This window comes from Myotis brandtii, unplaced genomic scaffold (genome assembly GCF_000412655.1).
Source record: "Myotis brandtii unplaced genomic scaffold, ASM41265v1 scaffold658, whole genome shotgun sequence".
Lineage (NCBI taxonomy): Eukaryota > Metazoa > Chordata > Mammalia > Chiroptera > Vespertilionidae > Myotis > Myotis brandtii.
This window is the reverse complement of record NW_005370558.1, coordinates 995,319-1,007,540: the sequence shown is the minus strand read 5'-3', so window position 1 is coordinate 1,007,540 and position 12,222 is coordinate 995,319. Positions and strand designations below refer to the sequence as shown.

Sequence of the window (12,222 nt, the reverse complement as noted above, 5' to 3'; positions counted from 1 at the left end):
CGGCCGTGTCAAGCAGCTGCCTTCGCAGACAGAGCTTCTTTGTGTCAGCAGAGCTATTTATGGACTTACCCAAGTTCCCCAGGGGAGCGATACCTGCTGGGAAAAGCAGAACCAAATGACCAGGTTCCACCTCCCACATCTAGGTAGCCTTTTCAAAACCCTTGCATCACTCGGCCCTCCCCCCTCCTTCTGCTCCTCCCCCTCCTCGTCCTCCTCCTCTTCCTCCTCCTCCTCCTCCTCCTCCTCCACAGCTCTTCCCAAACACACACCCTGTCCAGCCAGCTGCCACCACTCTGCAGAGCGCCTGGGTTTCTTTCTTCCATCAAATAGAAAACTCTGATTTCCCAAGCCACTTTCATCCGAGGAATCCGGGATGTCTCAAAGAAGAGTCCTCTGCCAGCCCGTCCTTCAGGCTGCGAGGGGCCCAGCTAGCTCCTGGGCTACCCTACCCGCTCATTCTTGCGGGCCCTCGCTCCCCTGCGATCTGTCCCCCCCGGCCCAGGCTGGCCCCGGAAGGGAGACGCATCCATCCCTTACCGTGGCACCCACTGGCACTAGGATCCCGAACTGGCGGCACCCCACACACATCCTGAGGGCTCCCCCTGCGGGGGCAGTGCAGAGCCACCAGCCACCACTCAGGCAGGAGGGAGCCAATCACTGAGGCTTCCCTGTCACGCCCCCACCCCCATGCTGCTCTCATCCCAGTGGGTGGCTGCAATTCAACCCAGGGTCCTGCAGCCAACACAGGCTGACTCCGCGAAAGCCACGCCCGCCTCCGGTGGGAAAGCAGCGGCTGCCTCGGTCCCCTCCCAGCAGCACCATCCAGTGCAGCGGGACACATGTTTTTACTTAGCACTTTGGTGTACCAAACACTGGGGAATCGGAGATGGACAGAGAGGGTGGGGCTTCCTCCCCTCAATCTGATGCTACATTACAACAGCCCGAGAGTGAGGGCCACAGTGAAGGGACATCCCTAAGAGAGAGACCAGGGGGCAGAGGAGAGAGCACGGGACTGGGAAGCAAGGGTCCCCCATTCTAGTTCCAGCTGCAGCACTGGTCGTCTGGGCATCACTGAGCAAGTCCCAGCCTGCCCTGCCCCTTGGTTTCCTCATCTGTAAATCGGGGCTGACCACACTGGACCCGCCCACCTAGGGGATTAACAGCGGATTCAGTGATCCCGTGCCAGGCACTATTCTGAGAGCATGGCCTTCATTAAATTATTCAATTAATCCCACCAGCACTTTGTCAGGCAGGGTCTAGAATTACCCTATGAAGAACCCAATGTACAGAATGGCAGAGGAAGCTGCCCACGGTCCCACAGCTAGTTGGGTGTGGAGCCAGAATTGAACACAGTCGGTCCGACTCCAGGGTGCCCACTCCCAGCCACGGTGCAGCCCCACCACCGCAGGCAGCGGCTTTGCCGGTACAGAGCCATTCGGGGCTGCCGCTATGGCTGCTGCCATTGGTCGTCTGATGTGCCTGAGGCCCAAGTGGTGGGGGTGCCCGTCCCATAGCCAGCTCCAACCTGAACATGCGTACTGCCAGAGTGGCAGGCACCCTAGGATGTCGGCACAGAAAAAAAATATGGCAGGAGGAGTCCCATCCTTCTTTCCTGCCTCACCCCCCGCCCCCTCGGCCACTCTGGACTGAAGTGCTGTCCCTTTGCCCCTTACTCTCCTTATGTTAGTCCCAAAGCCTCTGAGTGCCTCTCTCTGTCTCTCTATTCCTGTCTCTCTCACACATACAAGTGTGGGCATGCATGCTGGCATAAGGAAATGGCCTTCATTAGGGGAGACCTGGGGCAGCCCTCATCCCAACTACACACTCCAGCCGATGCTGTGTCTTGTCCCTGGGGGCAGAGGCAAGCCAGTCCTTGCAGGAAGCTTCCAGATCGGAAGGCTGTCGTCCTGCAGGCTCCTGGGAAGCGGAGCCCCTCCTTGTCCTGAGAAACTAGGAAGTGAGTCTCAGGAGACGGCCAATTCCGATAGGGCTGACTTAATCCCCAGCGGGGCTGACTGGCTCCCAGGATGAAATCTGTGGCGGTTGGGATAAGATTTCTTAGGGTGCAGAGCCTGGATATAGGGTTCCTTGATATGAGAGGAGCCCTTGAGCCTCAGCTCAGTCTTTACCTTCTTTTAATTAACAAATAGTTCCAGGGCACCAATTACGTGCCCGGCTCTGTGCCGGGCCCTGGGGACTGGGTCCTGCACTCACAAGGCTGACAGTCAGTGAGGGAGGCAGACATCAGCCACACAGTCAGACTAATGAGTCCATCAATAAACATTGTGCCACAGCGGGCAGAGCAGCTCTGCCAACCCCGGGCACTGGAGCCAGAACAGATCCAGAATGCATCCATCAATGCCCTGGACCACGGGATAATCAGGAAAGGGCATAACAGTCAGTGCCTTGAGGCCCAGGCATCTGCCAGGCCAGGCTAGGAGAGCATCTTGTCCAGTGGTTCTCAACCTTCTGGCCCTTTAAATATAGTTTCTCATGTGGTGACCCAACCATGAAATTATTTTCGTTGCTACTTCATAACTGTAATGTTGCTACTGTTATGAATCGTCATGTAAATATCTGATATGCAGGATGGTCTTAGGCGACCCCTGTGAAAGGGTCATTCGACTGCCAAAGGGGTCGCGACCCACAGGTTGAGAACCGCTGATCTAGTCTCTGGAGGAGCTCAGGCAGCCACTGCCCGCTGCCTTCCCTTGGCTCCAGACACACATCAGAGGGACCTGGGGGCCCTCCCAGTGCACACACAGCCTGGGGCAAGGTGGGGGAGTCGCTGACAGCCAGGCTATCTAAGCTGGAGGGCCCTCTTTCACTCCAATTCTCCACTTACAGCCAGTGACGCTGAGGCCCAGAGAGGGAAAGTGACTTTTCCAAGGAAACAGAGCAACTCAGCGGCAGGGCTGGGACCAAGGGTTGCGAACTCCCAGTCCAGTGCTCCTTCCATGACCTACGTAAGTGATGGTGCTGCTCAGTGTAGGAGGGACTGGGACCTAGGGAGCAGCAAGATCCAGGTGGCTCATTGGCCACAGCATTGGCACCTGGGCCCCACATATTATATTTACCAAACACTTACTTGACACTTACTATGTGCGAACACTGTTCAGAGCACTTCCTGGTTATTGGCTCATTAAATCTTCATAACCCTAGTGGATGTGATGTCTAATGAACCCATTTTATAGATGGGTAAACTGAGCATAGAGAGATTCGGAAACCTGCTCAAGGTCACACACCAGAAAGTGCATAGTATGGATCAAGCCTAATCCACTTCCCACTGTGCCCTGCACTACTGCCTAGAGCAGCCCCTGGGACAGATGGACCCCCCAGCAACACTGAGAAGCTGGCTGGATGGACAGCCCAGTCACGCAGGCAAACTTCACACTCCTCACAAGCTGGCAGCAGCTTCCAGGGCTAGGACCAAGAAGGGTCAGTAGGGAGCCAGTGTGTGCACACCTCCCGTTTTGGGGGCCAGTACCCCAGGCAGAGCCCAAGGCTCTAGAAAGGGCCTAGAGAGAGGTGGCAGCAGCAGAATGCAACTCAGGTCCCCTGGACAGGCCACTCCCCTGCAGCCCCGACCATCTCGAGGTTTCCACCATCTTCCCCAAGTGGTATGTCCAGGCTTGTGTTCCCAAGATCCCATAGTGAGCCCTGCACAGACGGAAACCCACCCATCTGCCCCTGCAGACTCTACCCGGTGGAGGCCAAGCCCCAGTAACGCCCGCCTCAGAGAAAGGAGGGCACCTGCTGAAGGAGTTAATGAGCTTCCCATCCAAAGTCCAGGAGGATGTTGTTGCAGGGCAGGGAGGGGGGTGATGCTGCTCTGCAGAAACTGGGCACAAGCCAGGGAGAGGTGCGGTCCCAGAATTCCAGAGCCTATGATAGACTAAGACCAAGCCCCGCCTCCACCAGCTGCGGCTGGGCCTTTCATTATCCCGGGACAATGAAAGGAGCAGGCCTGTGCCTGGGTGTCTAGAGTAACGGAAGCTTGAGCTGGAACACTGTGGCCCCAGCTTCTACAGAGCCCTGCCCCTGCCCCAACATGCTACAGAAGAGGGTGGTGACCCTGGGCTGCCCTGTGAAACGGTGGCATTATCTGTGTCTACCCTCCGAGCCCAAGCTTTGAATCCACTAACCCACTTAGGAAATTTGGTTTTACTCATTGGGTCTCACAAGCCCTGGTTGTTTTTGTTTTTGTTTTTGGTGTGTTTTTTTGGGGGGGTGGGGGGTCCTACAGATTCCATGCAGAAAGTCCTTCCCCACCAAAGAGTCAGCCAAGAAACAGTTATTTCTTATTTCCATAACCACTGGATCCCTACTATGTGCTAAAGCCTGTGTTCAGAACTACAGACACAGGCCGACAGGGAAGCAGCCCATCCCTAGGGTCTGACTCGAAGGTTGCCATGGCTGACCTGGCACTGATGCTGCAAGCAGGCACTGTCCTGTCAAGTCTGGCCTCCATGACCCTAACACCAGGGTCTCACTCTGCTTGCTAAGGCCCTGCACCTGGCTCTTCCTAGCGGCATTGGCCTTGATCTTGGGGCACATGCTGCCGGTGGTGGGGTGGGTGGGACAGAGCAGGTATCCTCAGGTTCAAACTCACAAGGAGCCGGCAGAGCCCAGGGTAGGTCCCTTCCCCTTTCCTGGCCTCACAGTTAGGTCTCTAAAATGAGACCACACAGGTGTGTGTCTTGTGGCCCCAGGCCCACTCCTCCCCTTCGATGGTCAGTCCAGGCCCCTCCAGGTTTTCTTACTGACTAGTTTCAGTCAGTGGTATTTAGAAAGAGCTCAGGCTTTGAAATCCAACAAATCTGAATGCAAGTTAGCTGGGGCCAGTCACTTCAATGGCTCTGAGTCTCAGTTTGCTCATCTATACAATGGGGCTATTACTATCTGCCTCACTGGGCCCTGTGGGGACTAAATGGGGCGGTGTGTATGGAGTGTGTGGCACACAATAAGTGCTCAATAAATAAGAGTATCGCTGTTGTGTTGTCATTGTTGTTGTTATCTGTAAAAAGACAGAATTGACCCTTGAGAGGGTTAATGCAAAGAGCAGAGTTAGAAGTGCTATCTGTGGGAGGTCTAAGAGGTAAGGGAATGACGTGGTGCCTGGCATTACTAATAGCTGATAAGCATGAACAGTTATTGAGCAACAGGCTACTATCTTCATCCCCGTCTTACAGATGGGGAAACTGAGGTTCAGAAAGCTTATATGGCAAAAGTAATGGCAAACGGGTAGTACAGCTCCAACACTTATGTTCTTAACCTATATGTTCTGCCCCCAGTTCATGTTCCCAAAATGTCTCTCCCCTTGCCATCGGCCTCTTCCTCGCAACTACAGGCAGCAAGGACAATGCCCAACCTGCTCCCAGGAACTGTAGCTCCCAGCCACAGCAAGAAGCCCATGTGCAGTGAAAGCCAGGAGACCAAATGTCCTCCCCAGAGAGCTGGCCTTGAGAGCTGTCCCTTCTGGATTCTGCCTCCAGCCTGGGTGCATGTTGCAGTCACCTCAGCAGCCTCGGCCTGACCTTGGGCGGCTGCAGTGGTACAGGATGGCCAAGAGCCGTGACCACCTCCCTTCCTGGCTCCAGTCCAGGCAGCCATATGTTGGCCTGAGCTTTCAGGCGCTTGGGAGCAATCCTCGACCCACTGTGCCTGTGCCAGCTCCAGGGACAGGCTGTGTCCTGACTACCCGAGTTCCTGGGAAGTGTTCAGCACAGAGCCACTGGCTCAGATATGTAGAGGCCAGCCCCGTGACCTTGGCTGCTAGATGCGGTTCATCCACACACTCCTTCCGGGCCAGCCCGGCTTGAACCGTTGGGCCTATGCCCAGGCCACCAAATCAGAGGCCATAAACCTGCCATCATTACTGCCATAACTAAGGGAGTGAGCCAACACATACGCAGGTAGAATCAAGAGATGGAAGGGGTGAGGCTAATTCTTGGGGATATTGCTCAAGGTCCTGAACTCAGCTGTACCTGAAGGCTACCCTCCATAAACCCATCAATTCCATTTCCTGGCTGAAGCTAATTGGAGGTGGGCTCTTGTCACTTGCAACTGGAAGATTTCTGACCAGCACTTAGCCCGGTGTCTGACATACAATAGGTACTCTGAAATGATCTGTTTGCCCAGCCCCTCAACAAACATTCCACAAGGAGACAGTGACCAGGTTTGCTCTTTAGGAAGAGTCATCTTGGCTGCTGTTTAGGGAGGTGACTAAAGGGACAGGAGAAGCTACAGGGAGATCCATTAGGAGACATGCATTAGTCCCAGGGACAGAGATGAAGCCTGAAAGAGGGTGGCTGAGCAGAGGGGGAGGGAGGGAGGGGGAGATCCTCAACTCTAAATTCACCGGGAAACCTTCGATGATCCCATCCCTCTTTGATCTGGTTTCCTTAGCGGTCTCATTGCCATCATTCTAGCGGCCCTATGTTTTCTCCCTCTGTCAACAACATTTTACTGAAGGGTACTGGGGTCAGGCAGGGTCTGGGTCAGGTCTGAGGGTTGGATTTGATAAGAAGGGGGTATAAGCAGCTAAGAACATGGGCTCTGGAGTCAGATCCCTGGTTTGGATCATGGCCTACACCTCATGGTAGGAGACTCTGGACAATCTACTGGACCTCTCTGTTCCTTTGTTTTCTCAGCTGTAAAATAATAGTGTTGGGCAAATTACATATTATATCAGAAGGAAAAAGCACATTCGATAAATATTAGGTGCCATTATTACTATTACTATTATTTGTAGTAGAAAATCAAGAAAGAGGGAATTGAACACACAGAAGAGAAATAATTCAAAAAATTAAGAGAAAATTTCCCTGAGCTAAGGGAAGACTTGAGTATTCAGAATGAAAGAGCTGAAGTTAGTACCAGGAAAAATTACCAAAGAGAGTAAACAACTAGAAATAATCTAGTGACATTTCCAAATTCCAAAGCGATTGGAAAGAGAACTCTGCTCGTTTCCATAAAGAAATCTGAGGTTCGGAAAGGTTATGCGGCAAAAGCAATGGCACGTGTTCCAACACTGGATGCTGGGATGACAAAGTGCCCGGATCCTCTCCTCAGGAAAAGGGCAAACACTTTCAGACTTACAAACACTGAGGAAGCACGCTACCCACAGACCCTTTCTGGAAAAACCACTCAAGAAAGCTCTCCAGACAAAAATGAGTCAACGTCAATAAGTCAAGCGTGAGATAGTGAAGTATGTTAGAGACTGAGAAGCAACGAAGCCAGAAACATTTACTCAGTTAAGTACTGATAACGTAATTGAGAAGGTAGATGCAATTTAAACAAACTAGTCTTAAAACATAATAGAACTAATGTTTAAAAACACTAACAATCAGAAACTAAAATTCTAGATGACTTCAGCAATTGTGTGGAGGCATGAAGAAAAGCAAAGGAAAGTATGGGCCAGCCCACATGCTCATTATGGGCAGTCGGAGGTGAGGACAAACTATTGTAGATCTGGTGTCATTCCTGATATTGAAATGTGTTTGTGGAAAAGTAAGGGTAAACCGACGGGCAGATGAGAGTTAGGGTGTATAACTTCCGAGGAAATTTTGCAGAGTAGTGGAGGTTGGTCTTGGGATGTTGACTCCTATTAAACCATATGATGAAGCTATAGTAATTGAGTCTCACCCTGATGTAGTATTAGACAGACTAATGAGGGAGACAAGAGCATTAAGAAACCCACCCACCTATGTCTGGAAATGTGGTCTATAAGAGAGAAAAGGAAAGATGATTCAAAAAATAAGTTTGGGAAAATTACTTAACCATTTAAGGAAAAAATTTAATGAGAGTTCCATCTGACACCAGGTACTAAATTAACTGCAGATAAATTGAAAATATGAATGTACTTGAATAAAATATAGAGGAATATTCATTATAATCTCAGAGTGTGAAAGGCCTTAGAAAATATAGCCCTCCTACCCGCCCCCCCGAAAGGCTTGATTATCAAAAGATTTGACTACAAAAAAAATGTTAATTTCTGAATGATTAAGGATACTATAAATAAAGTTAAAAGACAAATGGCAAACTGGAAAAGATATTTGTAACCTATATAATAAGTAAATGGTTAATATTCTAACTATATAAATAAAAGCCCCAGTAGAAAACTGGCAACTGATATGAACTGACAAGCAAAGAAGAAGACATATAAGTGACTAATAAACGTAAAGAGAAATTCAACCTCACTAATAGTCCAACAATTGCAAATTAAAATAAAATATATTCTTTCCCTTCTCATACCAACAAAGAATTAAAAGAGCTGTAACACCGAGGATTAGGTAGGGAGCAGGAAAATGGGCACTCTCACTCATGTTAATAAGAACGTAGATTGTACATTTCCTTAACCTCTCTGTTCCTTGGCTTTCTCATCTGTAAAGTGGGGATAATAAGAATAGTGTTGGGCAGATGACATGTTTAAACAGAAGGAAAATATGTGCAGAGCACATTGGTAGTGTCATGCTCTGTCCTACAGAAAAATGCCATAGGATGTAATACACAGGACATTCTTAGGATGTTTATTGCAGCATTGCTCATAATATCAGAATATTGGAAACAGCTGATTGCACATCAACAGGGGAGTAGTTAAATAAATTATGGTCCATTGGCTACTAAGAAGAAGGAGAAAGAACTTTAGTATGGGTATAAAAGATTTATATGCTATATTGAGTTTTAAAAAAATGAGTTACAGAAACTTTTGTATGATGATATTATTTAGTAAAATAAAACATAGTCTATGTATACATATGTGCATGGAATAATATTTGGAGAGACCACACCAAGCTTATAGCAGAGCTGAGGAATGGGGATTTTCTTTATTTATTTTATCCAGTTTAGTAATGTTTCAGATTCTTTGTACAAGTATATATCAAAGAACATATATAAGGCTAAATAAATAAATATTTTCATTCGTAAATAGATCTAAACATTTTAATTTCCTCAAATAAGTTTAACAAACATGTACAAGACCTATAAGAAAAAAAAATTTCTTTTCAAAAGTTCACTTGGGAAATCTTAAAAGAAGATTTGAATAAATGAGGAGACATAATCCTATTCCTGGATGGAAAGACAGTATTGTATAGACCTCAATACTCCCCTTTTTAATATTATATTTTTAACATAAGCCTAACAAAATCTCAAAGAGATTTTTGGGGAGGGCAGAGAGGAAGTAGGGACTGAATAAAATTATACTAAATTTCACTTAAAAGGATAAATATGTTAGAATAATTTTTTTTAATTTTTAAAAAGAGTAATGAGAGGGTACTTATGCAAACATAATGTAAAAAGCATTGGAACAAATAACTGAGAAAAACAAAAGGTATTCTACCTCATACTATATATCAAAGTAAATTCCAAATAGACTAAAATGTTAAAAGTTGAAAAACAGCCTGACAGGCGTGACTCAGTGGTTGAGCGTTGACCTATGAACCAGGAGGTCGTGGTTTGATTCCAGGTTGGGGCACATGCCCGGGTTGCGGGCTCGATCCCCAGTGGGGGGCACGCAGGAGTCAGCCATCAATGATACTCTCTCATCATTGATGTTTCTATTTCTCTCTCCCTCTCCCTTCCTCTCTGAAATTAAAAAAAAAAAAGTTGAAAAATAAAACCATTAAGTTCAAGGGAGGTGCAATGACTATTATATAAACCTTGGGTGACTACCACAAGACCAAAGGAAAATACATTTTTTAAAATGAACAGATATGATATTAGTCATCAGAAAATGTAATTCACAACTACAATGAGATACTACGTCACACCCAGTAGGATGGGTCTAATTTAAGAAATGGGAAAATAGTAAGTGTTAGAGAGAATGTGGAGAAATCGGGATCCTCATACACTGATGGTGGGAATATAAAATCATGCAGCCACTTTAGAAAACAGTCTAGCAGTTCCTCAAAAAGGTAAACATAGAGTTATCATTGGACCCAGAAATTCCACTCCTACGTATATATCCAAGAGAAATGGAAACACAAGTCCACACTAAAACTGTCACACAAACGATTATAGCAGCATTGTTCATAATAGCCAAAAGGTGGAAGCAACCCAGATGTTCATCAAGCGATAAATGGATAAACAAAATGTGGTAGATCCACATAACAGGATAATATTCAGCCATAAAAAGGAATGACACGCATGCTACAACATGGATGAACCTTGAAAACATTATGTGAAATGAAAGAAGCCAGTCACAAAAGACCAAACACTATGATTCTATTTATATGAAATGTCCAAATCAATAAAGACAGAAATGGATTAGTGGTTGTTTATGGCTGGAGGAGATGAGAGAATTGGTGATACTCTCTCATTACTGATGTTTCTATTTCTCCAGATAAAGGTTGATCGCTAAAGGGTATGGTTTCTTTGGGAGATACTGAAAATATTGTAAAATTGATTGTGGTAATGGTACTGAAAACTCACTGAATTGTATACTTTTAAGAGATAAACTGTATATGTGAATAATTTCTTGATAAAGCAACTATCAAAGCAATTTAGAGATATGATTACCTATAAATAAAAAACATTTTTAATTTTAAAAATGATAAAAAATAAAAGACTAACACAAATGTCCTTATTATATAAAGAACTCCTGATTAAACTATACACCACCCAATAAAAAATGAACAAAAATACCTTGAACATGCTACTCACAAAACATAAGTAACAAAAGTGCATATAAATAAATATTCAACATCTCTAGTAATCCAAAAATGAACCTACTAAAAGAAATGTAGCAATGCACAGTGTTGGTGAGGGAGTGGGGAAATGGGCATTCTCTTACCCAGACTGTTTTAGTTTGCTGGGGACTAAAGGGTTTCCCAGGAAGCAGAACTTTCCGTGGTAAAAGGGCAACGTTCTGGGCGAAGCAGGATAAATCAGTCAATCTATAGTACTGGTTATATAGCACAACCGATCTGGAGAGTCACTGGCAACAGATATCAAGAACCTTTTTTACAAATACACACTCTTTGACATGGAAATTCTACTACCAGGAACTTATTCCCACAAAATATTCATTCATTCATCAAATATTTGTGGAGGGTCAATCATTTGCACTAGATGCTGGAGATACCAATATATACCCACAGGGATTTGTTAAATATCAAGTTTTTGTAAAAAGAGTCACTGGCAACAGATATCAAGAACCTTTTTTACAAATACACACTCTTTGACATGGAAATTCTACTACCAGGAACTTATTCCCACAAAATATTCATTCATTCATCAAATATTTGTGGAGGGTCAATCATTTGCACTAGATGCTGGAGATACCAATATATACCCACAAGGATTTGTTAAATATCAAGTTTTTGGAAAAATGGAAACAACCTAAATGTTAAACTTCTGGAAACTATTTAAATAAAGCCTGTTTCATCTATACCAGGGGTGGGGAACGTCCAGCCCATGGGCCGTATAAGGCCCGGGAAATCATTTCATCTGGCCCTGCCAAGGCATTAGAGGTGTGTTAATTAAATTTTTGACCAAATATAGCAGGCTAATTTTTAAGTTGATAATTTTGTATGGCCGGAGAATGATGCTATAAATATCCAAATGGCCCTTGGCAGAAAAATGGTTCCCCACCCTTGATCTAGATAATGAAATATTCTGCAGGCACTAAAATTGATGCTGTAGAGGAACATCTATTGACATGGAAACATGGATACACTACATTGTTAAATGGGGAAAAAACAAGTTTAAAAATTGTGTGCACTAGTAACTACAATTTGCAAATCAGATATGTGTGTGTATAAACAATTGCCTGACAGGATATACCCAAAAATGTTAACAGTGCCTATCTCTGGGTGTTGGGACTAAGGGTGAACTTCATTTCCTTCTACTGGTTCATCTGTAGTAAATGTTTTCTTCATGATGAACGTGAGTAACTTTTGCAACAACACAACAACAACAAAAGTCAACTGCATTAAAAGCAAACACCCGCATGCCCCCTGGGGGAGGCCGCATGGAAGAGGCTGCAGAGAGTTGAGCTCATGTTCATGCTTGACCTAGTGATGACAGCCACCTTTACTGAGTACCTTCTACATGCCAGGCACTTGCACACCCAGCCCTTTAATAAGTGATGACAGCCACCTTTACTGAGTACCTTCTACATGACATGCCAGGCACTTGCACACCCAGCCCTTTAATCCTCACAAGAAACCAGTGAGATAAATGCCCTCGTCTCATTTGACGGATGCTAGGTGACCCACCAGTAAT

At 46.1% G+C, this 12,222-nt stretch overlaps 1 protein-coding gene across 7 annotated transcripts in view; it reads right to left on the bottom strand.

The window, feature by feature from the left end:
• Positions 1-12,222, bottom strand: part of RGS3 (regulator of G-protein signaling 3) — a 107,198-nt gene that overhangs the window by 34,164 nt on the left and 60,812 nt on the right. The window contains exon 1 of one of the 7 annotated variants that reach the window (XM_014528913.1): positions 538-560. The exons of 4 other annotated variants lie outside the window; for them this stretch is intronic. Coding sequence is in view for 1 of the 3 variants with exons in the window: in XM_005880915.2 (XP_005880977.2) it covers positions 270-323 (54 nt within the window). In the remaining 2 variants the exon portion in view is untranslated. Of the gene's footprint in view, positions 1-69; positions 93-269; positions 354-537; positions 561-12,222 lie in introns of those variants that run through there. 2 more of the 7 variants (XM_005880915.2, XM_005880916.2) reach the window with 2 other exon arrangements.